A 25,143-nucleotide genomic window follows, 5' to 3' on the forward strand; every position below is an offset into this window, starting at 1 on the left:
TCCGCAGGGCTCCGAGGGCGGTCAGGTGCAAAGGGGCGGAGGCTCTGGTGCTCAGGCAGTGCGTTCGGGGCGGGCCAGCCGGCGGGGCATTTAAACCCCCGCTGACCGCCGGCCAGGGACACGCGCAGGCTCCGCGCCCTCCTGCGTCGACTCAGCTTCGGGTACCAGCCAGGCAAGATGCGGTCTTCCCTGGCTCCGGGTGTCTGGTTCCTCCGCTCCTTCTCCAGGGACAGCTGGTGAGCTAGGGGAGGGAGGCGCGCTGCCCCAGCTCGTGGCTGGGGGCGGGCAGGGACCGCCAAGTAGCCTCCGGAGGCCAGACTAGGTCCGCGGTGGCCCTACTCACCGGAGGGGCCGGAGGGGCAGTCTGGCAAGATCTGGCCCCCGGGCTTTTTCACCTACACCAACCTGGAAGGTTGATAACACACAGACCCTGCCTAACTGCGTTCTCCTACTTCTCAGTGACACTGATGAACAATGGGCTGCCTGGCAGAGCCCCCACACTTTCCCCTTTGTCATCCTCATTTTCAAACAGGAGCACATACTCAGACCGCCTCACTGCCTCCTCTTGTAGCCCTGAGCACCTGGGGGCTACACGCTAACTAAGGAACCTAGGCCGCGGGTGGTGGACCAAAAAGGTGGCTATATATTGGAGTTGTCCCTTTCAGTTTGTTTTAGCCATAGAGTAACACAGAAACCAGAACTCAGTGGTCCTGGCAGCTTATCTGGAGGAGTTCCAGGCCCTGGGAGACTTGGGACTGTATCTGTAACAGCTCCCAGCTGGGTGGTCGCCCCCAAACAGGTGATCCAGCTCCCAGAGTACATGTCCTCCTGATCACAGTGGCCATGTGATGGCCTGGTGGTGGGTGGACAGGTTTCAGACATTCTTCATCAGAGCAATTTGGAGCATTTTGCTTGATCTGCACAGTAGTGTGTTTTTTTTTCTTTAATATTTTGGTGGTTGCCATCGTTTACAACTTATAAAATTTAACAAAAATAGCCAAATTCGAGGCTTCTCTTGAAAAACATATGACATATTAATGCCAGGCCTTAATTCCCAATTAAATTAATAGGAATTAAAGGTCACATCAGATAGGTCAGGTACTTTCAAGGCAACAAATTTGTCCTGGTTTTAAAATAGTCTTTCGTTCCCAACTTTCTCAGTTCTGGGCAAATGAGGACACTTGGTCACCTAGGCACTTTGAATTGGTTGATAGTACTTTTCATTTCCAACCTTCTTCATTCATTTAGATTACTTACCTGGTCATTTTTGAGTTTGAGACTATTAAATGATATTTTTTCAGAAAGATAAGATCATGACTTTCATAAGAATATAAAAATTAACTTGTTAAAGATTTTCTTTTAGGGCTTGGGCTTATGGCTCAGTGGTGGAGCACTTGCCCAGCATGTGTGAGGCACTGGGTTTGATTCTTAGCACCAGATATAAATAAATAAATTAAATAAAGGTCCATCAACATCTTAAAAAAATATTTTTTAAAAAAAATTTATAATGCAGAAGCCAGAAGATGTTACAATTGGTTCAAAAGAGAATCCCGGGAGGGAAAATGGACAGTTAGTGTCTAGTGCATATGGAGTTTCAATTTGCAAAGAAAAATGAAAAAAAAAAAAAAATAGGAGTGATGGATGTACAATAATGTGAATGTACTTAATGCCATTTAAAATGGTTAATATGGCAAATTTTATGGTATGTACCTTTTACCACAATTTAAAAAACCAGAATCCAAAGAACATACCCATTTACAATTTGGGAATATTAAAGCCACACTGCTTTTTCCACAGGTTGGGATGGAAAACTATTGGAATTATTGTTCATAAACATATTTTACATGACTTATTGGTTTGCTACCATTTCAAAAAACTGTAAAATAGCTCAAAGTCAATGTAAAGCTTGAATCAGATAAGTGAAAGCTGGATTCAGATAAATTGAAGGTATATCCTCTAAACAATGCATAGTTCTGTTTTGTTTTCCTCCATAGACTCCCCTGTTTTGATGATGATAATAATAATTATTATTATAATCTCCAAGAAAGATTATTCTTGATCACGAAATAAAGCTGGTCCCATTAGATTTGATCTCATTATTTACTAAGACACAGCAAGAATATTAATTAACAGAGCTTGTTAAGTTTGCTTTGCCAAAAGTTTTCATGAGGAATCCTGGGTTGGACTTTTAAAGCCTTTTCTTATTTATTGTCCTGAGGTTAATAAACCATACCAAGAAACTGTTTTCACTAGGTTTTACTTGCTGTTCATATAACTTTTGGCAAATGCCTCTCTTTTCAAGGTCCCCCAAATCTCTTAAGCTTCCTGGATGCTACAAATGAGTGACATTCCTTTTTGCCTATAACGTTGGGAACTCAGCAAGCTACTTTTCTTGGAAGTGTTTTATTAGTATTGGCTCCAAACAGTAAAACTTAGTTCTTTAAAAGGGGCTGGTTATATCTGATAAGAGAACATCTTTGTCAAACACAGTATTCCAGCCAAAGACTTAGTTACATAACCAATTTTTCTAATTATATGTCAGTTTTTAAAAAGTCAGAGAGGAACAGGGAACAGATTCTTATTGAACCTTTGCAAATAGTCATATTACCATGAAAAACAAGAACCATGGGGCTGGGGATGTGGCTCAAGAGGTAGCATGCCCGTCTGGCATGCGTGCGGCCCGGGTTCGATCCTCAGCACCACATACAAAAAAAGTTATTGTGTCCACCGATAAATTAAATATTAAAAAATTCTCTCTCTCCCTCTCTCACTCTCTCTTTAAAAAAAAAAAGTTAAAAAAAAAAGGAAAACAAGAACCAATAGAGTTTCTGAATTCTTAGGAGTTAGATAGGAAAGATAAGACATTTATTAATGTTTCATTTCAATTTATAAAAGTGAAGTCTACTAAATTGTTATGGGTTGCAGATTGCCTAAGAAAAAAGACAAAGGTCTTCCTTACACTTATATCCTGGAAATGGAACATAACAAAAATATTCAAACATATGACAGTCATCCCTCATTAGTCCATTTAGTTCCATGTGATTAATTTTTTTGTTCCACACAGTCTTGGGTTAGCAATCTCATAAACCCATCCGTTTTAGGCAAGGTCAATAGGATCACAAGTTCAATGCTAGCCTGGGCAAGTTAGCAAGACCTAAAAAAGGCAGCTGGGCATGGTGGTGATTACCTGTAATCCTCACTGGCTGGAGAGGCTGAAGCAGGAAGATCATAAGTTCAAAGCCAGCCTTAGTAACTTAGCAAAGCCCTAAGGAACTTGGCAAGACCCTGTATAAAATTTAAAAAATAAATAAATGAGCTGGAGATGTGGCCCAGTGGTCAAGCACCTCTGGGTTCAATCCCTGGAACCAAAATTAAATTAAATTTAAAAAGGCCTGGGGATATAGCTGGGTCATAGAACACTCCTGAGCCAATCTCCAGTACCACGAAAACAGTCGAACACAAAAACATCCATTTCTTGATTAAAGAGTCCAGGAGCTCCTAACTCAATTCATTAGTGTGTTCTCAAAGTTGCTCAAGTGGTGCCATCAGAACTCTGTACGCAAGAGTAAGTGCTTGTCAGAGATAGTTGTTAATGATAAAAAAAAAAAAATTGGGGGGCTGGGGTTATAGCTCAGCAATAGAGCACTCACCTCGCACATGTGAGGCACTGGGTTTGATCCTCAGAGCACCACATAAAAATAAATAAATAAATAAATTGTGTCCATCTTATAAAAAAAATCTTAAAAAGAAAAAAAATTGGCCTATTTGATTGCAAAGTCTTTAGGAGGCATCAGAACAAAATAAAAACTATTTGTAGATGACATTTAAAAACTGCTAGTTAACTTATTACTGATATTTTTCAAGTATGAACAGTCTCATGAGAATTATGACAAAAATAATTCAACTGACAAGAAAATTTGTTTGCTTTTGTAGTATTCAAAACAAAAAGGAGCCAATACAAATAACAATAGCAAAAATCTATCCAGTGTTTAAAAACATAATAAGGCTAATTCACCACCATGTACCTCTCTGAAGAGCCTCAGTTTCCTTCACCAGTAAAAATCAGGTGGTTTTGAAGATACATATGATAGTCTGTGTAAACATGTTGGACCTCCATTGGCTGTTAGAGGGTGCTTGATGGGTGTTCTTGCTTCCTAATGAGCATGGGTTTGGATTCCTATCAAGCGTCAAATGAGATGTAGTTCTGCTGCAGGTGCTTTATTGCACTTCACTCTGAGGCCTGCAGAGACAATTAAGACACTATCCTATCTTCTCTGAAGTAAGGGTAAAGCTGGAACAGGTTGTGTACACACAGTCAACAATTTTGGAAGGCACTGCTTTGTGTATTGAGTGTCAAAATGTGATGTTTTGTATGTGCCATGTCTTTTAGAGGTCATTTGAGTTGATTTTGAAGGAAACTGCCTTTTTGAACATGTCTGATACATAAGGTATTAGAGATTATAGTATAATTTGCTTGGCATATAGAAAACCTGATAAAAATGGTGGCTTTTCATCTTCAGAGATGGTATTACTATGGCTAGATGTTAATCCAATTTATCTTTAACCTGTGTTAAACAAAATATAGGCTGGAATGGAGGCAAACAGGATAAGAACTTACAGTCTGAAATAAAATTAGAAACAAACTCTATAACAACAAATTCCACTATTATGTAAAATAATATAATATATAATGCACCAATAAAAAAATCTTACTGTTTTCACATGTCTCCAAGGAGAATGTTAAAACAGAGGTAAAGAAAAGAACATAAGAAGCTAGAGGGTTATTGGCCCTGGGCTTTGGACTCTTCATCTATAAAATGGGGATATAGTAGTATACTTCATAAAATTGTTGTGACGTTTAAATGGGGTACTACATGTACTTATATTGGTGCCAGGCTCATATTAAGCACTGAGTAATCATTAGTTATCAATGATTATTCTATTCACTCTTCCTACTAATATGTGCCAGGCATTATTAATTTATAATTCTTTTAGAACTGCAAGGTATTAGTTTTCTCATTGAACATATGGGTAAAATGAGGCACAGAGAAGTTATGTAGCCTGCCCAGCATCACAAATGACTGGTAAATGACTGAATTGAAGTTTGGATCTGGATTAGTCTGACTCTAAAACCTATGGTCTTCCCACTGTCCCACCAATGGTAGTGTGGGGTAGTGACATGGCCATTTGGCCTTAGACAAATCAATCTCTCTAAGGCTCCATTTTCTTAACTATGGAAGGGAAATGACAATGTATCTAAATCACAGGATTGGATGAAATTAAATAAGAAACTATTTAAAACACTTAGCACAGTGCCTAGCATACTTAATATTTGTTGGGTACTGGAAGATTTCTATGATGGAAGGGATTCATTCCCTCTCAGGGAAGAAGGTCAACTTTGACTGATGGATCTGGAAGCCATTACTTAGGGACTAGTAACAAATGGCTCCAGCCAGCAGGCGCATAGTGTATCCAGGAAGCAGACCCTGGAGGTGAGGCTGGAGGCAGGTGGCATCTGGTGTTCAGAAGCAGCTCCATCTAAGCATGATCCTAGACTGTGAGGAGCTTCTACCTGGCAGATGTTACTGTTCCTCTTCCTCCTGTCAGACCTTCTGTCACGGTGTTTCTGAGCTACTGAATGCCAGAAGATTCCCTAGCCCCAGGACTGGCTGGTTCTCTTCCTTCTGCGCCAGCATCTGCATAGGCATGTTTGGGGGCAGCTGGCAACATGGGCATCTTTTCAGAGAAATGACGGTGGCTGTTGCTTATGGGGCTGGGCATTTTTCTTGGGACCTGTGAGGGGGAACTCGGGATGTGAAACCAGTGGGAGGAGGGACCAGGTTGACACAGGAGCTGGATGAGCAGGAATGGGTGTGGAGGGGGAGCCGATTGAACAGGCAAGATGAGCAGGAGCTGTGAACTCCCACATTTTCCATTTTCCCCACACCCTAATCTTCCCACGAGGGCCAGACAAGAACAAGGCCAAACTGGTGGCTGCAACTAGGACAAATGATTCTGCTCTGTGGAGTTTGCTTGGAAGACACAGGAAAAAAATGTTGGAATGCACACCCAGAGAAATACTGTGTATGCCAGATACATCCACATCCATTATACTTCATTTGATCCTTATGACAATCTTGGGCAGGCGTTCATTCTCCTTTTCAAAAGAAGATCAAACTGAGAAGCAGAGAGGCTAAACAAGTTGCTCAAGGTCACAGTAAGTGGCAGAACCAGATATGAAAACTCAGCCTCTTTTGGCCTAAGTCTGATGTCCTTTTCCCTATTTTGCCATGGCCCTAGATTAGATTTACACCCCCCCCCCAGATGCTATCCATGTAGTTTTTGCTTAAATTACTTTCCTGATTCCTACAAAGAGGTGCTTGGTACAGGCAGCAAAAAGAGCTGCTTAAGATGAGCTATGATGAGCAGAGACTGCTGTGAGAAGGAATGAAGGATCCTGCAGGACCTGGAGGAGCAACCCATTATCCACTGCGCCCCCTCCCCCACTGAGCATGTGACCCTGCAGTCCCTTCCCCCAACTGCTTGTGAGTGCAGTCTGCTTCGCAGCTGCTTTCTGTGTTTCCTCTTCTGCCCTGTTGTTTCCTCTTTCCCTCCTTACAACGCAAACTGGTGTGTACCTCACTGGCTTGGGTGGAGCTGTCTGACTCAGGCTTCAGAGATTGATCGGAAAGGCAGCAAGGAGTTTGGAATAGTCTATATGCTTGGCTAAGGCCTTATTTCTTCAGTTGAAATAAACCAGTTGGGTGCTAAGGTTGAAGCTGGGCAGTCCCAGAAGACCAGCAAAATCAAGGTCAGACACCAGGGTTTGTGCCCCTGAAGCCCAGGATTCCCCCATCTGGTCGTTGTGAGGTTGGAATGTGTTGAGGGCTGGTGTTCCTGCTCTCCTTTTAGTCTCTGCCATGATCATCCCTCTCATCCCCTGGGTCCTTTGTGCTCAGGAGACAAGGAGTCAAGGTGAAGCCTCCAGAGGACCTAACAGGGAAGGCCTCATCTTACCTCCCTGGGAGGGACCACAGCTCTGCCTTCATCACCACACTCCCGTATGTGCTGTTCACACAGCCTTGCTTCAGAAGAAAATGGAACTTACACCTGCTGGCCACCCTGCCAAGCCCCACGAATTTGGATTCTTGCTCAGCTACCCAGATTGTCAAAATGAAATGAAGCCGTGCCTTTTCATTCTGTCTGAGCACACAGGATTCCTCTACTCAGCTTTCTCCTCAAGCAAGCCATCTAGCCTATACTTTCCTCTTTCCTAAAAAAAAAAAAAAAAAAAAAAAAGTTCATCTCATCCACTAGTTTCATCTAGAAAGATTTGGGTTTCCACAGCTATGACTAGTGGCTCCTTCTTTGGAAAGGATCTTGAGGATTCCCTGGCTCTGGGACTGGCTGGTTGGCCCTTGGTCACCTTCATCTCTCTGAGCAGGTGCCCAAGTCTCACCTATAGAAAGGGGGACAAGAAGCATAGGATTTCCCTGACCTAAGAAAGCTTTGTACCATTGGTCCACAGACGCCCTCCCAGACCTGGCATGCCCTTGTCCCATCTTGTATGCTGGGAGTCTGGTTCTGGACTCTGACCCTGTGCTATCTGTTCCCAGCAGGCCTTTCCCACTAGGATATCTCCTAGTGTCTGGAGGGCTTGGTAAGGGTGCAGGGGTTGTGGCAATGTTACCATTGACCCTGGCTTGGTTCTTATAGTGCCCAGCCCTCTATCCTTTTTAGACCTGCTGACCCCAGAACAGGCACACCCACAAAAGGGCCACCAAGTTCCATTTCCTCAGGGCAAGTGCCAAGGTCACCTGCAGATATAGCCAGTGCACCCTGTTGTGTGGTCTCCAGGGCAGCCCCAGACACCATCCAGAAAGTCCTGGTTGAGGAAGAGGGTGAGGGGATCAGTCACTGAGGGAGTTATAGTCCCCATTGGTTTTGCTGGTGGACAGAACTGTTAGAAAAATAGTTGTAAAGCAAGAAAAGTAGATACAGAGGGTGGGGATAACTGAGTGGCCATCAGAAAGAGGGGCTGTTTCTATCTTCTCCAAAGGTCAGAGACCCTCGGCTGTACTTGTTCTTACTGGTTGTTTTATTTATTTGTATATTTGCTCTAGTATTAGTGGTGATAGGTCCTTTGCAGGGTCATTCAGTTTGTTATTTATCTCTTGCTACTGTGGCACGCTCTGTGCCCAGTTCCTATTCCAGATGCATTCTTAGTGCAAAGTCTTATCATGGTCAATAAAGCCATTATCATGCTCCTTTGAAAGAATAATTTGGATTGTCAGCTAACAATTAAGAGATAGCTAGTCCTCCTCTCTATCTGACTTGGTTATTCAGTAACCAGTATCTGGTAGGGGGAGGTGGGATTCTAAGAAGTGCCACCTCTTGTCAACAGATTTAGAGGGTAATGAGGCAGCAAGCCCCACCTAGAACTACCTGCGAGCCTTGCACCTCATCACCCTTGGCCCTTGACCTGCTTGCCCAGCCTGGTCCTACACTGGGATTGCCATCCCTCTACTCACAGTTGTGCATACCTTGTACCCTGCTCCCCTTCTGGGGCCCCTTGATTCTCAAAGGAAGGGCTTGTGAAGAGAAGTGAAACCTCCCAGGTCCCACCCACAGTAGGAGAGCATCAGCTTTCTGGCCTGCAAATTGAGTGTGTGTTCATAAGCTTGACTCAGTTTAACCCAGCCCTTAATCTGACCTATGTCCTCAGGCCCCTTTGAATGATGATACCTGAGCCTTTTCTTGAGAACACCCTGACAAGTTTGTATGGAAAGAGCATCAGACTAGGAGGAGGCCTGCCCCGCCATGCACTGTGCCAGTGTGGTGTGACGTTGAGCTCAACCCCTCCATCCATCTGGAGTCCAGGCTGGAAGTCCCAGAGGAATCCAATGCCAGGCTTAGCATCACACAGCACAGCTAAGGACCCCTGGATCCAGGAATCACGACTCTCCTGCTCACTTTGGGGATCAAGTTTTCTTTTGGGGGGGTGGGGTGTATTGGGGATTGAGCTCAGGGGCACTTGACCACTGAGCCACATCCCCAGCCCTATTTTGTATTTTATTTAGAGACAGGGTCTCACTGAGTTGCATAGCACTTTGCTGTTGCTAAGGCTGGCTTTGAACTGCCTCCTGCCTCAGCCTCCCAAGCCATAGGGATTACAGGTGTGTGCCACTCTGCTCATTGGAGATCAGGTTTTCTAGGAATTTGGGTGTAGGTCAAGCAGGCCTCTCAAGGAGAGGAAAGGGCTGGAAAATCATAGCATGCCAGTGTGGACCCTGCTGATCCTCCTGTCTGCCCCTGAGGGAAAGTGGAAAGGCCTCAGCAGGTCAGGGTCACTTCATTGTACCATTGCAGGCTCTCCATAGGCACTCCATCCACCCCAGGCAAGGTGAGGGTACTATTGGCTTCAGATATTTGTGTTCATGGGGACCCAGGTATGCCTCCTGGAGAGGTGGGGGAAGGGGCTGGAATCCAGGATCTAGAAATCACAGTCTAGAAGAGTTTGGTACCAGTGACAGAGCAGCAAGGCCTGTCTCTGTCCCTCCAGCTCTTCTTCCTCATCTGTTAAGTCTGAAGCAATACTAACTTCTATTTTTAAATGCCTACTGGGTGTTAGGAATGTGATAAAACCTGTCAGTAACTCTAACCTGTCGGTAAAACTGCTTTTTAGAGGAGTGAAAAGGTTTAAGGAATGAATCCAGCTTTTGCCTGATTTCTAAGTCCTTGCTGTTTTCTATTATAGACATCAACTCCTTGAAATACACACCTAGGGGGGCCCAAGATGCTGCTGTGTCCCCTGGGGTAGTTGGCAGGTAGAAAAAGCACAGGAAACAGACCCTGCACTGAGGAAAGCTAGCTGGGGCTTCCCCCAGAATCAACAGGATAGAAGCCTGAGTGTTCCTAGGACTTCGCCTGGCTCCTGTCCAGAGCACCCTGACCTAGGTGTCCCTCAGTGACTTTCTATCCTCAAGAAATAGCCCAAACACCATTGGTTGGCACCCAAGGTCCTGCTTGGTCTTGGCTCTGCCTTTTTCCAGCCACTTCGTCTGTATTTGGCTCAGTCCCACCTTACAGATATCCGGAGCCATGCAAAGTTCCCTAAACAGGTAGTGTTATTTCACGCCTCAGTGCCTTTGCACAAACTGCTTCCTCTCCCTGGCATATCTTTCTGCCCAGCTATGATTGACTTGGCCTCTTCCTGCTTTTTTTTTTTTTTTTAAGACACAACTGAAGCCTCACCACTGGAATCTCTTTCTGAAAGACATTGCTCCCATTCTGTTGGGCCTGATATCCCTCCTCTATGCTCCAGTGTCAGGCAGGACTTCTTTATTTTATAGCACAGTCACACTGACTTTGTCTATTCTCCACTCACATGTGAGTTCCAGCAGGGCAAAGATCCTTCTTAAGATTCCTCCTGCTATTTCCAGATCCTTAGGCTGACACCTGGGACATGGAAGGCACATGGGTGGACAGAAAAGCAGTCTCGTTTCTGCCAAGAGAATCAGGATGTTAGAAATGGACATGAATATGTCTGTCCTCTGGCACAGTTATCCTACCTGGAGTTGGAAAGCGCAAGGGTCTGGAGGAAAGGGATATGGAGCAGATGAGGAGGTATAGCTGGGACCATAGCTAGGAGAAAGTCAAGGAGGGTAGGCTGAGGTTGTTGGCGGGCAGCTCCTGGCATGTGGGAATGAAGCAGTATGGTATTATTGGGGAGTGGGGGTGGGAACGGAAGGGTTGCTGGCAGCCAGGCTATCCCTTTGGGCCCTCTTTGTTTCTGCTCAGCTCCTGAGAGGGCTGGGTGTGCTTGCTGAGGTGTAGCCTGGCCTCCTGGCCACATCAGGCTCCATAGCTGGCAAAGACCCCATTGCCTGGCTTTTCAGGGGCCCCAGTGGGGAGGTCCTGGAGGTCTTTCAGATCCAGAAAGGATCTGATCTGTCACTATTGTGATAGTGACAGAGACCTAGAGATGAGCATAGGAGGATATTGTGTTCACTTGTCTTGTGAGATGGATGGGGTTGATGCTATATTCTGGTACAACTGAGGAGTGAAGCAGAGGCAGAAAATGTTTACCCAATAAATTAGTGACAGGTGTCTCTGTCTTTCCAACTTTTCCCTGAATGAGGCAGCATCCCAGGCAAGGGCAGCATTGGTGTTCTCTAGGTGAAGTTTCCTTGCACCTACTTCCTTGTTTGTAGAAGGTCAGCTAGACACCCTATCCAAATTCTCTCAGAAAATTGACCTCAGCTTCTAGAAATCCCTGAACTAGGAGTTGTGTGCCATATGGCAACCAGTAGAACCAGAAAACTTTTCTGCCACAAACTGCTAATGTCAGTCACCAGACAGGCACTTAGGATAGAATTCAAGCCTCTAGAAGACTCCTGTGATCCATTCAGGTGTCTTTGGGCAGTGAAATCCAGACTACATAGTTGGAATTGCATTTTTTGATGGAATGGAAAGACACTGAAAAATTTTATTCAAAGTAATGGAGAAGGCCATGTGTAACTTCATTCTCTTAAGAAGAAAAGCTTAGGGCTGGGAATGTGGCTCAAGTGGTAGCATGCTCACCTAGCATGCGTGAGGCACTGGGTTCAATTCTCAGCACCACATAAAAATAAAATAAAGATATTGTGTCCACCTAAAACTAAAAGATAAATATTTAAAAAAAAAAAGAAGAAAAGCTTAAAATGGACAGAATGGAGACAGAGACCCTCTTAAGAAGTGCAAATCCAGGGGTAAAGTGAGAAGGGAATTGATAGTCCAACCCAAATTTGGGCTTTGCTGAAATACTCTATTTCACAAGTGAGAGCTTGCATTGCTTCATGACATGTTTGAGGGAAGTGAGTTTGGGGTTTGGGTGTAGATTCCCAGAGAGGACAGAGTGAGCATCTAGTATCTACTCTTAGATTCATGGAACTAAGGGATACAAAGATTTCCAGAGCCCTCTTACATACTTCTCATGAGATGTTTAATTGATGAGCCAAAGAACTTGGTCTTCCTAATGCCTGGATATTTCTCTCAGGCTGGGGAGACCATGTTTTTTTAAGGTGCCTTGTAAGCATCCACAATACCACTGAGCTGCATCCCAACCCCCATTCTGAGGTCTATTTTCCACCTTCTTTCTGGTTCTCGGCAGCTGCTGACTTGGCTCAGCTGATGGCCTGCTGTCAAAGCAGACAGTGACTCAGGCAGGCACTGCAGGCTCTTCCTTCCCCAGACCCTTAGGAGAGGAAAAGGGCCTAGGCTGCAGTGGAAATTTTGATTGGTGTCTGACTGGGACTATTCTTTCCATCCCAGGCCAGTGGATGAGATGCAAGGCAGGGGGTGGGAGAGGGCACATGGGATGTGTGTGCCACAGAGGGAAAGAATGATCTTTCTGTCCAGTGGAATGCACCAGCTTGAGACTATGAAGAAGACTTGGGTTCTGTCACCAGCTGCCCCAGCTGACTCATCTCCAACTGAGGCCTGGACTGTCTGCTGTGTTCAAGCTCAAGGCGACTATTGACCTCACTTTGAAGACAGACCCTCCTTCCTCTGCAGTTCCCTCCCACTCCTATGTTTCTGACATTTAAAAACCATCCCAGCTGGGTGTGGTGGAGCACACCCAGTGGCTCCAGATGCTGAGAGATCCCAGTGGCTCCAGATGCTGAGAGATCATGATTTCAAAGCAAACCTCAGTAATTTAGTGAGGCCCTGAGCAACTCAGTGAGACCCTGTCTTTAAATAAAATACAAAAAAAAAAAAAAGAACTGGGAATGTGGCTCAGTGATTAAGCACCCTTGGGTTCAATCCCCAATAAAAGCAAAAACAAAACCATCCCAGATCCCTGCCACCATCCCTGTGGCTCATACAGACACCCAGAAGCCCTTGCCTAGATTAGGCCACAGAGAAACAAAGGGGCTGGAAAGCAACAGGAGCAGGGGAGGTGCTTCCCTTTAAGGTGTGGGTGACTGGCCAGTCTATTAGAAACCTCAGGAGTCTATTAGAAACCAGGGAGATAATGCTCCCAGCAATCTGTCCTCTGCCCGGCTGTTCTGAGCCTCCCCCTGGCCTCTGCCCCTGAGAATTTGTGTCTAAAAGGGAACCTGGAGATAAAGAGTAAGTGGGGCTGAGGCCTTGGGGCTACCAGAGCAGGCACAGGCTGGAGGCAGCTCCCAGCTGGGGTTTGGCTTCCTGCTGACCCAGATGCCTGGCTTCTTCTGCAGGTTCCGTGGCTTCACCCTGCTGCTCACCTTCCTCATTTATACATGTTATCACATGTCCAGGAAGCCAATCAGCATTGTCAAGGTGAGGCTGGGTAGTAATGGAGAATGCAGGACGTGCTGGGGCCAGCAGATGTGCACTTTAATGGAGTGGTCTTGTCCTCAGGCCATTACCTGCCTCTTTCCCTTTCCCTGGTCACAGGGACCACTCCTTCCCCCTGGCAGATACCCAAAGTTAGTAGCTCTTTTTTTTTTCCCCCTCAGGAATATTTCCCTATGTGCTTCTTTTGAGTTTGTTCAGTGTTGGGGGTATGGATGGGATGAGAAGGCAGGGGTCCTGGGCGCTATTTGTCCTGCTTACCAGTCTGAGATAGCCACCTTTCCCTATATTCAGTCACTGTTAAGGAAGGTGCGGGCAGAAGGGAACAAGGAATCTGGGGGAGCGGGGGAAGGCAGTGGTGCTGGTGTGGTTGGGGTAGAAGATCCTTCTCTTCTCTAAGCTGAGTGGGGTCTGGGATGATGAGATGACCCCTGACCTATGCAGATCATTGCCTCCCCAGAGCCGTCTGCACCAGAACTGCTCGGAGCTGATCAAACCCATCAATGATACCCACAGTTTAAATGATACCTCATGGTGCAGCTGGAGTCCATTTGGTAAAAACAGAGCATGTTGTTCTTCTCCACTCCTGTTCCCTCTTCCTCAAGAAGGGGCTACCCAGAGCCAAAAAGGGCTTCCAAGTGGCAGGGGAAGCTAAGCAGTCAACTTTCTGTCTCTTCTGTCTGCTTTCAGATAAAGATGACTACAAGGAATTACTGGGGGCTGTGGATAATGCCTTCCTTGTGGCCTATGCCATCGGCATGTTTATCAGGTAAAGAGGGGCAGAGCCTGTGCCCATCCAGAGTGGAATGGTTCAGAACTGCAGCCTCCCCTTGTCTAACCTGGGGGCAGCAGGCTGAAGGGTGAAAGCTGTTTGCTCCCTGGGTGGGAGTGAGGCCAAGACTTGTGCATAAACCATCAGCCTCCTTTCCTCACTGTGGCCACCAAGACTGCTCCTTCACCTGGTGGACTCCCACTGTTAGCTGCCCTTTTTCCTGGAAGATTTTCAAGATGCCCCTTTTGAGTTGACTTAGCATTGGTGGGTGTGAAGCAGGGTCCCTCTGAAGAGGCCCTAGATGTGGAGATACCCAGGAAGCTCCTATCCTGTGCTGTGTCTAAGGTTAGCCCAGCAAGCATGAATCTGGCAAAACCAGTTTGGAACTCACTGATAGGAATCACAGTTGAATAAGGCAGGGTCCTGCCTTCAAAGAGCTCACAGCCTAATGGGGCGACCCAGGCATCATCTGCTAATTACAAAATGGCAAGGTGGCTCTAGGATAGAGAAGGCCATCAGGTGCTCTGGAGTTCAGAATACTTACAGAGTTCAAGCAGGGATTGGAGAAGATGGGGTTGTAGAATGCTTCTTGGAGGATATGAGCCTTGAACTAGTAAAGAGGTCATGGGCCTGGTAGCAGAGAAGGGGATCTAGGCAGAAGGCACAGCATGAGCAAAATAAGGCAAGTGAGGAAACAGGTTTTCCAGAGAGGAGATTCCAAGGAAGTAACATAAGATGGAACTAAAGGATGAGGTCATGTGCCAAAGGCCTGTGTGTCAGGTTGTGAGGAGAGAAAGTGATTGAGGGTTTTTACCCCACGTTTGTTTCAGGATAGATCAATCTGAGGGAGAAGTGAGGGAGAGCAAGATAGGTCATACCAAGGGGAGGCTTTTGCTTTTTTTTTTTTTTTTTTTTTTTTTGGTACAAGGGATTGAACCCAGGGGATATACTTAACCACTGAACCACATCCTCAGTGCATTTTTAATCTTTTATTTTGAGACAGGGTCTCACTAAGTTGCTTAGGGCCTCATTAAGTTGCTGAGGCTGGCTTTGAACTCATGATCCTCCTGGCTCAGTCTCCTGAGCCACTGGGATTATAGGCATGTGCCACTGTGCCCAGCCCAGAAAAAGCTTTGACAACAGACCAAGCTGCTGAGTGTGAGTTTCTACTGTGGTAATGAAGATGGAAGTCAGCACACTGCAGAATAATTTAAGAAGCAGAAAACAGCTATACATGCAGCTCAGTGACAGAGCTTAGCATGTGCAAGGCCCTGGGTTCAATCTCTAGCACTGCAAACATTGAAAAGGTAGAATGGTGGGCCTCAGAGACTGAATGTGAGAGGTGGGAAGTGAGGAGAGGCAGAGTCTCCTGTGGCTCCCTGGTCTGTCTTGAGCAGCCAAGTGGGTTGGTGGTGCACTTCTCTCAGATCAGAGATCAGGCCAAGGAGCTGAGTGGTGAAAGAAGGAAGAGGAATTCAGTTCAAGTGTACAATTTCAAATGTTTTGGGGACATCCAAGTAAAGATGTCCAGAAGGTGTCTGGATATGATCCTATAACTCTGGGGACCAGATCAGGACTGAAGATACACAGCTGGGACTATTGAGCATACAGGTGAGAGTTTAAACATAAAAGTGATGCAAGAGATTGCTGCCACAGGGAAATCATTGACAAGGAATGGCCAGCCACAGGGGAAGGAGATGAGCAACAGTGCCTTCACTGTATGGCCAGCAGTGTCAAATAAAGCAGAAGGAGTTGACTGGGTATTTGGCACATGCCTGTATCCCAGCTACTTGAGATGGTTGAGGCAGGAGGATTGTAAATTCAAGGCTAGCCTGTTTTATCTCAAAATAAAATAAAATAGGACTGTGGATGTAGCTCAGTGATAGAGCACACTGGGTTCAATTCCCCATATTGGGGAAAAAAAAAAGGCAGGAGTCCAGAAAGTGGGGGCTGAGGTCAGCCTTGACATGTGACAGCACAGAGGTCATTGGTGTAAACTTTCAGTGGCTTGGGGTTAGGGGAGAAATGAGGTGGTAGTAGTCATAAAGGATATTGACCATAAATCTAACTACTTCTTCTCCAGTGGAATTTTTGGGGAGCGGCTCCCCCTCCGTTATTACCTTTCAGCTGGAATGCTGCTCAGTGGCCTTTTCACCTCCCTCTTTGGCCTGGGATATTTCTGGAATATCCATGTACTCTGGTACTTTGTGCTCATCCAGGTACGAATCTCCATCTTGTCCTTGGGCCTTTGTTCCAATCACTAAAAGGACCCCAGAGGCTACTGTCCTTCCCATCTGTCCCCAGGTCACAACAGATGGAGACCTGGACTCACTCCCTGCTCCCACTTCAGTTCCTTCCATCACACTGTACACCCAACAGCCATGAATTATTAGCTCAGTAAATCTGCCCTGAACACAGCACTGAGATCCCTTCAGAAGGCATGAGAGGCTTGGTCTCTGCTCAGTCTTGAGCTAGAGGAGAAATCAGCTCATGACATTGGGGTGTGGGTGGACAGGCATGTGAGGGAAGGGCAAGGTTTGTAGTGTAGGGTGTGGAAGGCCCCTCAGCGTCACATTGAACTTCCTCCACCCAGGGCTGTGGAGCATGGCCCAGGCTTGTTCTCACCCTCCATCCTCTCTCCCTACAGATCTGTAATGGACTTGTCCAGACCACAGGCTGGCCCTCAGTGGTGGCTTGTGTCGGCAACTGGTTCGGGAAGGGGAAGTGAGTATGACGAAGGAGGAGGGTGGGAAGGACCTTGAGGGCTGGGACTACTGAGATGATCACTCACGGCCCTCTGGTGTAAACTCAGGGGAAAGAGTAGAGAGTGCCTCCTCTGGTTGGTTGATGTCCACAGGCTGAGACACAAATGTTTCCATGGGAGCAGTGCTATTTTTGTCATCCATGAGGATTTAACCCATAGTTAAGGCAACCTTATTTATACTTTTTCTCAAAAAGAATGAATTTCCATTTTGAAAGAAGACAAAAAGAGGTCTATAAAAACTGGTTTTGCTATCTTGAAAAAAAAAGAAGAAAGAAAAAGAAAAAGTTGCCTTTGAGCAAGATTTCTCACCCTTAGAGCTATTGATATTTTGGGTTGTTCAATTCTTGATCATTGGATGCTTATTATAGTGCATGCTTGGCATCTTCCCACTAGGTACCAGGAGCAAACCCTGAATTATGACACCCTCAAATTTCTAGATGTTACCAGATGTTCTGGGGGGCACAACTGCCCCCCAGTTGAGGACCTCTGCTTTAGAGTAAGATTATGGTGCAGCAAAAGGGAAGAAAGAGTGGGGGCTCCACACTCTCTGTGTGGTGAGAGCTCTCACCTGTGCTTGCTCAGGGTGCTGGCAAAGAGGGGTGGAGCCCAGACCAGTTGCCTACTTGGCGATAGCCCAGCCCTCCTCCTCCTCACTGACTGTGTCTCTGGGGTTTTGCAAGTCTAGGAGGCTTGGGCACCTCCTAGAGGCTGTGGGCAACCAGACTTACATCTTGGCCAGGGTCATTACTTTCTCTACACTTCTCCCCTTTCCTTCCCTCCCCTGCAGGCGGGGGTTCATCATGGGCATCTGGAATTCCCATACGTCTGTGGGCAACATCCTGGGCTCCCTGATTGCCGGCATCTGGGTGAACCAAGAGTGGGGTCTGTCATTTATTGTGCCTGGTGTCATCACAGCTATCATGGGCATTATCACCTTCCTCTTCCTCATTGAATGTGAGTGGACCCCACAGACCCCACTAGTGAGCCTCCCAGTTCTCTGTTTCTGGGAGAAGGCAGTAGATACACTGGAAAGATTGCTGGGCATGGGGTTGGAGGATCAGCTGTGTGTTGCTGAGACTCAGTTTTCTCATTTGCAAAATAATAATAATATCTACTCCCTGGAATGTCTGAAGGATTAAAGAAGTTACAATGTAGTTAAAATGTCTGGTTTTTCTGGGCACAGTGGTGTATGCCTGTAATCCCAGCAATTTGGGAGACTGAGAATCACAAGTTCAAGGTCAGTCTCAGCAATTTACTGAAATCCTCAGCAATTTAGCAAGACCCTGTCTCAAAATAATTAAAAAGGGTTGAGGATGTAGCTTGGTGCTAAAGTGCCCCTGCGTTCAATACCCACTACCACACACAAAAAGAGCTTGGCCTGTAGCAGCCCAGTCAACACTGGTTGGATCTGAGAGGTATGGGAAGGGGCAGGTGTGGTTGAAGGGCCATGCTCACAGAACCTAATCTCTTTCATTTGGTACATTTGACTGTTGTCCTCCCCAGTTTCTTTTCTTTTCTTTCTTTCTTTTTTTTTTTTTTTTTGAGAGGGGAAGGGGAGGTACAAGGGATTGAACTCAGGGGCAATTGACCACTGAACCCCATCCCCAGCCCTATTTTGTATTTTATTTAGAGACAGGGTCTCACTGAGTTGTTTAGCATCTCACTTTTGCTGAGGCTGGCTTTGAACTCACCATCCTCCTGCCTCAGCCTCCTGGGGTTACAAATTTGCACCACTGTGCCTGGTGTTTTCCCCATTTTCTGACATCTTGTGAGGCCTTGTGAGTTGGCAAGACTGGGTTTATAGCCACTTTGTAGTCCAAGAGGCAGTAGTGACATGGTAATTAGGAGAGCCAGGCCTAGAAAACTGGCCTCCTGAACCCCAGTGCCCATTCCGTCATGGAGGGGAGACCACACAGGAGATGGTATAGCCAGCTTCCTGTACCAGCTGTAAAGTAAAAGCTGGCCTGTAGGAAGCTTCTTAGAAGATTTTTTTTTTCCAGACCCAGAAGATGTGGACTGTGCCCCTCCACAGCATCACGTGAGTGTGACCCCTCCCAGCTCTATCCCTGCCTTCCCTCCCCATGACTGGGGCTGGACCAAGGAAGATCTGGTAGTTGGAGGAGGGAGTTGTGCCCCTCCCCCGCTGCCATTGACTTCACAGACCCAGTATTAGGCCATTGGACTAACTGGCTAAAAACCCAGTGGGCCTGGCAGAGTCAGTCCTGTCCAAGAAAGAGATGCACACCTCCTCCTGTTCACCTGGGCCACGCTCTAGCTGGGTAAGGGGGTATATGGACCAGCTTTCAATGAGGGCTCTTCTCTTCTGCACAGGATGTGTCAGACAAGGACCAGGACAACCCTGAGGACCCTGAAAACAGTCCCTACCCTAATAGGGAGACCATCCAGGAGACTGTGACCAGCTGCTCCAAGGAGCCATGCGCTGAGCCTGTGGCCATCAGCTTCCTGGGGGCACTCAAAATCCCGGTGAGAAGTTTGTGGAATGAAGGGAGAGAGGGATTTTCTAGATTTTTCCACTGAATATCAGAAGATGGGATGGGGGGTGACTAATGATTTCCAGAATTTCCTTATGAGAGAGGTGGAGGGGAAGTAGTGGGCTTGGGGAGGGTGATCTGGGAGACTTGACACAGCATGGAGCAGCAGGCATGTTGCTTCCTTCGGGATTAGGTGTGGGTATGAGTTTGTTTTGTGGAAGGTGATAAACAGTCCCAGGGTAGTGCTGAGCCACCACCAGATGGAGGATCTCTTGGACCCTGTTCCATTGTGACCTTCTTTATGCTCCCCAGGGTGTGATTGAGTTCTCTTTCTGTCTGCTCTTCGCCAAGCTGGTCAGTTACACCTTCCTCTACTGGCTGCCACTTTACATCTTCAATGTGGGTAAGTCCAAGGGACAGAAGGGCTAAGAGCAAGAGATCTCCAAGGAGAGCAAGGCTACTTCTGGTGGGAGAGGAAGCCACTGCAGCACTGTGTGAGACTCCAGTGTGCTGAGCTTCAACTAGGGCATGAGGAGATTTATTTAATTTTTTGTTTAAGTGGGAAGCTCTGTACATTATACCTAGACCCTGAGTCCAACTGAGTTCACCCTGACTCCAAAGATCTGTTCTACCATCCTCCCTTGTCTTCCTCAGCCTGAGAGTAAGAAAAACACCACACTCCAGGCTGCTTGGCTCACAAGTGGGTGGAGCTGGGTGCTGGAAAGGTCTACCATGAGTGCTTCCCCAGCCCAAAGAAGAGGCCTGCTGCCTGGCAGTAACCAAAGGGCCCTTCTTCTTCTTCTTCTTCTTTGTTTCGATGGGCCTTTATTTTGCTTATTTATTTATATTCGGAGTTGAGAACTGAACCCAGTGCCTCAGGCATGCCAGACAAGCACTCTACCACTGAGCCACAACCCTGGCCCCAAGGGCCCTTCTTCTATGGGTCTTATACCTTTGTATTGAGTTCTGCTGGTCTGCTTTGGGGGAGCTGCCCAGTGTCATGGGATACTTTTCCCTTCCCCTGTTCAGGGATGTACAGATGAAGAGAGATCACTTGTGATATTGAAAAAGAGTGTTTGATATCCCCTTGACCTGGGCCTCTGCTTTTCCTTGAGCGGGGGTCTCTATCTAGCATGCTTCACCTTCCCAGACCCTGGGAACCTCAAAACTCTACCTCTCACTCAGGACCTCTCACCCAAGGCTGCTCGACTCCCTCAGCCCTGGGGAGGGACGATGTTGCCCACAAATGTTACCACATTTGTGCTTTCTCTGAATAGGAGTCCTTGTGGATTAGTCATGGCCAGATCTCAAGCTGCGTCTTTCCCTTTAGCTCTACATTAGGGACCCCTCTTGGTAATACTGGTAGAGTTCTGGGGCAGTTTTGTGGACACTGTGACTCTTTGTTTTAAGGGCTTAGCTCTGACTTCAGAATATGAGTCAACATTGGGGGAGGGCTACAAGTCAAGCTTCTGGACATTCCTTTTTCTAAGCCTAGAACCAAGGCCTGGGCCCAAGTTCCCCATTTCCCTGCAAGTCTTCTCGCTCTTTGCATTAGTAGAGCCCTAAGGTGGCTGGGAAGGGCACTTAGTGGAACCTGCTGTTAGGTCAGGAGTGGAACCGGGCAAGTGGCTGATTGGGCTGAGGCTCAGTGAGAGTGACTGCACTCTGGGAGGAAAGATGGCTCTTGGGGTGGGGTTCTAAGGACCCAGATCCCAGCTTTGTGAGACAAGGTCTATTCTAAGAGGTTAAAGTCATCCTCCAGGGGAGAAGGGCAGTGCAGGACTGAAAACCAGAAAGACTATGTCCCAAACTGCTGCAAAGCCACTCTGCAGCCCTGGCAAATCACTGTGCCATGAGCTCTCAGGTGGAAGATGGGGCTGGATCAGGGCCCTGTAGGGATTATTCTGCAGCACGCAGAATGCTTGCCCTGAACCTCTGGGTGTCTGACCATGTATTTGTGTTTTCTAAAGCTCACTTTGGTGCCAAGGAGGCTGGGGACCTGTCTACACTCTTTGATGTTGGTGGCATCATAGGTGAGGCCCTGACCTGCTCTACCAGTGGGCTTCCCTGATTCTCCTTAGGGGTAAAGAAAGAAGAAGTAGGTCCAATGGGCTGTGCCTGGGCAGGTGGCTCTAGAGAACAGTCTTCTCTGCTCCTGCAGGGCTGGATAGGCTTAAGAAAGATGGCTTGTGTGGTTTCTCATAGTAATGGGTGCCAGGGAGGGATGTGGAGGGAGACGCTCTGCTGGTCCTTGATGTGTCAGGTGCAAGCCAAAGCTGAGTAGGGCAATGGGGGGAAGCTGGGCAGCAGGCAAGGGGATGGCGTCCTCCTGTCGGAGGGCAGTGTGTGAGTGGTGTGTGTTCCAGGTGGCATCATGGCAGGGCTCATCTCTGACTACACCAACGGCAGGGCCACCACTTGCTGCATCATGCTGATCTTGGCTGCCCCCATGGTGCGTATAACCTCAAGGGCCAAGTGCCTATGAGTAGATGTCACAGGCCTCTGACCTGTGTGCCCATCTCTACATTTATGCATACAGCTGTCTCTTGTACATGTGAGTGTACTCCCTGTGCACACCTGGGAGGAGAAGAAGTGAGGGTCAGAAGAATCAGGCCCCTGGGAAAGAGACCAGGACTGGGAATTTTGGAAAGGGATTAATTATTATTTGACCTTGGTAGAGAAGAAGGAGACCAGCTACGAAACTTCTTGACCAAGAAAAGGGAAAGAGATTGAGGTTAGATAGGAGAGAAGGCTTTTTAGGAAAAAATTCATGTTTACATCTTCCATCCCTGGGTTGCTTAAAGACCTGAAAAGTCTGGGTGTGAGAGGGAGGAGGAATAAGGGGACATCTGGTGTTTCAGATCAGGAAAGGGCTGTTCTAGCCCATCCAGGGGAACCTGGATGTGACTCTGCCTCCCTCCTCCTCTCACAGATGTTCCTGTACAATTACTTTGGCCAGAGTGGGATTGTCAGCTCCATAGGTGAGTGGGCATTGCAAGTTCTGTTAGGCCACAGAAAAGTCCCTGCTTTGGGAGCCCCATGATGCTGGTGTGGGGGTATGAAGGGTAAGAGCTAGGAGGCCTGAGACCTCGAGGTGTCATCTACTTTGGGACTCACTTCTAACTGCACCATTTCTGCTGCTGTCCAGTGATGCTGATTATTTGCGGGATGCTGGTCAATGGCCCTTATGCACTTATCACCACAGCGGTCTCTGCTGATCTGGTAAGCAGGCCACCCCCAACACAGTGCACCAAGGACCACTCTGGGGACTTGTTCAGGGCTTCTCTCTCCATGGCCACTTTCCCATATCCCTTTTCCCATCTCCTGTCCTACAGGGACAAGATCCTTAAAGTCCTTGAGAACCCAGCACAGATCCCTTTCCTCAACATCCAAGCCCTAGTCACTACACTCCCCAGTGAGCCTCCCCCTGTCCTGTCCTACTCGGTGCTGTTACTTAGCTCAGTCCTTCCACTCTGCTTCTCTCCTCAGGGCACTCACAAGAGTCTGAAGGGCAATGCTAAGGCCCTCTCCACTGTGTCAGCCATCATCGATGGCACGGGCTCCATAGGTCTGTGATGTTAATTTGGCTTTTGGCAGCTGGACCAAGCCCTGTCTTGGACAGACTGCTTGTTGGATTACCCTCAGGTGGACAGGGAAGGTGAGGCCCACTTCTCATGAGGCTATGCTTTGATAGGTGCTGCTCTGGGGCCCTTGCTGGCTGGACTCATTTCCCCCACAGGCTGGAACAATGTCTTCTACATGCTCATCTCTGCTGACATCCTGGCCTGCTTGGTAAGCATTGTTGGGATACACCAAGGGGTATCAGAAGGGTTTTTTTGTCTCCACAGGTTGGAACCCTGTACTGGGGGTTCTAGGGCAACAAGAGCAGCAGTTCTTTGCTCAGAACTACTTTGCAAATGGGGGTGACTCCTTTCTCTGCTGCCAATGCATTGGTCAACTGACCCTGGGAGCTATGTACTGATGCTCACGGTGCCCCCCTTCCCTCTGTGCCTTGGACTCCTCACAGTTGCTCTGTCGGTTGGTGTACAAAGAGATCCTGGCTTGGAAGTCATCCCTGAGCAAAGGCAGAGGGTGAGTCCTCCTAACAGTGGAAGCCCCACTTCTCCCGACCTCATTCTTTAGGCAACCCACCTGGTGCTCAGTTACTCTACACCCATTCTGAAGCTAGACCAGCCCAGACCTCAAGAACGCTGAGCCAGCCCCTCCATGAAGTGCTGTGTGAACCCCTGCCCCACCCCAGACCCACTAACCTGTCCTCTGTTGTCCCCATGTGTCTCTGTAGCTCTAGTCTGGCCCTAACCCATCCGCGATAGTATTTTCCTCAAGTCCCACAACTTTTGTGAGTATTTTCTTCAAGTCTGCGATTAATGTGCCACTAGAACATGGGCTGCATGCAAATCCTCTCCCTTCCAATGTGATTTTTTCTTTTCTGACTTTCTCTTTTTTCTTGGGAGCCAGGTCCAAAGATAACCTGGACAAAGCATGGTGCTTGGAAAATGTTTCCCAAGGGGTCTGAGATGCTACCGAGGATGGCAGCCTCTTCCCTGAGGGACAGCATTAGGGGCATCCTCTAGGACAGAGGGGGCAGAGATGGGAAATCATTTTCCCTCTGAACTTAGGCCTATCTACATGTGCTTCCTGAAGTTCAGAAACAAAGGTCATCTGGTCCCTCTGTCCAGGGTGTGCAGAAAAAAGCAACTACCAATCAGAGGCTCTGAAACAAAATTTGAATCAATCATCCGTTGGTAACCTGGTGTGCTGTCTGCCTGATGTCCAGTGGTGGTGGTTGTAGGGGTGACAGGAATAGGTTAGTGGCTGAGGCTGGTCAGAGGCTGACACTGTCTGCTGGTGCTGGTGGTTGGACAACTTTCCCTGTGGCCTTTTTGGCTCTCCTTCTGAGCAGGAGCCTCTTGCTCATGAGGAACTGGTTGGAGCCTAGACCAGGGCTGGATATGAGGAAGAGCCCCCTGGGGTCATGGTAACCCACACAGTATCATGGAAACATTTCTGGGAAACACTTCTGCTTTAGAAAGGCATCACACAAGGAGAAAAACTGAGAGCAGGAAGCAAACTACAGTTTGCAGGAAGCATTCACAGGGTTTGTCCTGCTCTGGAGGAGGGGAGCAGGGAGTTAGATAGCTTGATTTAGCTCCTTCCACCTGTATTCCTTAGGCCAGGTTTGAGGAGGGGAAAGGGAAAAGAAGGAATATTTAGTGAGCATTGCTGTGTGCCTGAAATGGAGTTGAGCTTTAGATATAGTAGCTCGCCTCTCAACCATATCAAAACAGGTAGTATCATTTAGAATGAGGACCCAGTTCTGGAACAACCTAAGAAGGACCCAGATCTGTAGGGGTTTGTTTTGTGCATTGCTGCCTTTCCAAGCTAGTCCTTCTCCATGGAAGGCATGTGTGGGTGTGTAATAATTTACTGGAGTGGAGAGAGCACTGGGCTGGGAGAGAGCACTGAGCACTGAGAGAGCACTGAGCACTGAGAGAGCACTGAGTCCCTGGACAGTCCTGCATTTTCTGCTCACAGATCTCTAAGATTGTGGGCACTCCCTCAGATTTCCTGAATCCTTATGCAAAAAATGGGAATGCTTATCTCTAAATACAGGCAAGGATGACCTGAGGTTGAGGCAAGATGAGATCTGTGATATTGCTCTGTAAAGCTGTCAAATGTGGCATAAACATTGTGAGGTTTTCTCCATATTATTCCCTGCCCTAGAGGTAAAAGGGAGCCCTAATTCCAGGGAACAGAGATGAAAGGCAGGAGCTTAT

The 25,143-nt window shown here is 47.3% G+C and overlaps 1 protein-coding gene across 1 annotated transcript; it reads left to right on the plus strand.

The window, feature by feature from the left end:
- The first annotated feature begins 177 nt into the window (after window positions 1-177).
- Slc37a2 (solute carrier family 37 member 2) lies at window positions 178-23,679 on the plus strand. The gene is made up of 18 exons (XM_026404590.2): window positions 178-236; window positions 13,221-13,302; window positions 13,778-13,871; window positions 14,008-14,086; window positions 16,173-16,308; window positions 16,737-16,813; window positions 17,641-17,807; window positions 18,854-18,891; window positions 19,185-19,337; window positions 19,658-19,748; window positions 21,316-21,378; window positions 21,712-21,797; window positions 22,278-22,326; window positions 22,494-22,567; window positions 22,835-22,913; window positions 23,040-23,137; window positions 23,373-23,437; window positions 23,649-23,679. Exons 1-18 carry the CDS (start codon window positions 178-180, stop codon window positions 23,677-23,679), a joined length of 1,521 nt encoding a protein of 506 aa, XP_026260375.1.
- Window positions 23,680-25,143: the final 1,464 nt, after the last annotated feature.

This window comes from Urocitellus parryii, chromosome 4 (assembly GCF_045843805.1).
Source record: "Urocitellus parryii isolate mUroPar1 chromosome 4, mUroPar1.hap1, whole genome shotgun sequence".
In the NCBI taxonomy this organism is placed as follows: Eukaryota; Metazoa; Chordata; class Mammalia; order Rodentia; family Sciuridae; genus Urocitellus; species Urocitellus parryii.

What these genes read in the sequence shown, in the direction of transcription:
- Slc37a2 (XM_026404590.2), top strand. Translation starts at nt 178, where the DNA reads ATGCGGTCTTCCCTGGCTCCGGGTGTCTGGTTCCTCCGCTCCTTCTCC. An exon ending in GGTACTTTGTGCTCATCCAG is followed by an intron (nt 16,309 to 16,736) that starts GTACGAATCTCC and finishes CTCTCCCTACAG; the next exon opens with ATCTGTAATGGACTTGTCCA. An exon ending in CGATGGCACGGGCTCCATAG is followed by an intron (nt 22,914 to 23,039) that starts GTCTGTGATGTT and finishes ATGCTTTGATAG; the next exon opens with GTGCTGCTCTGGGGCCCTTG.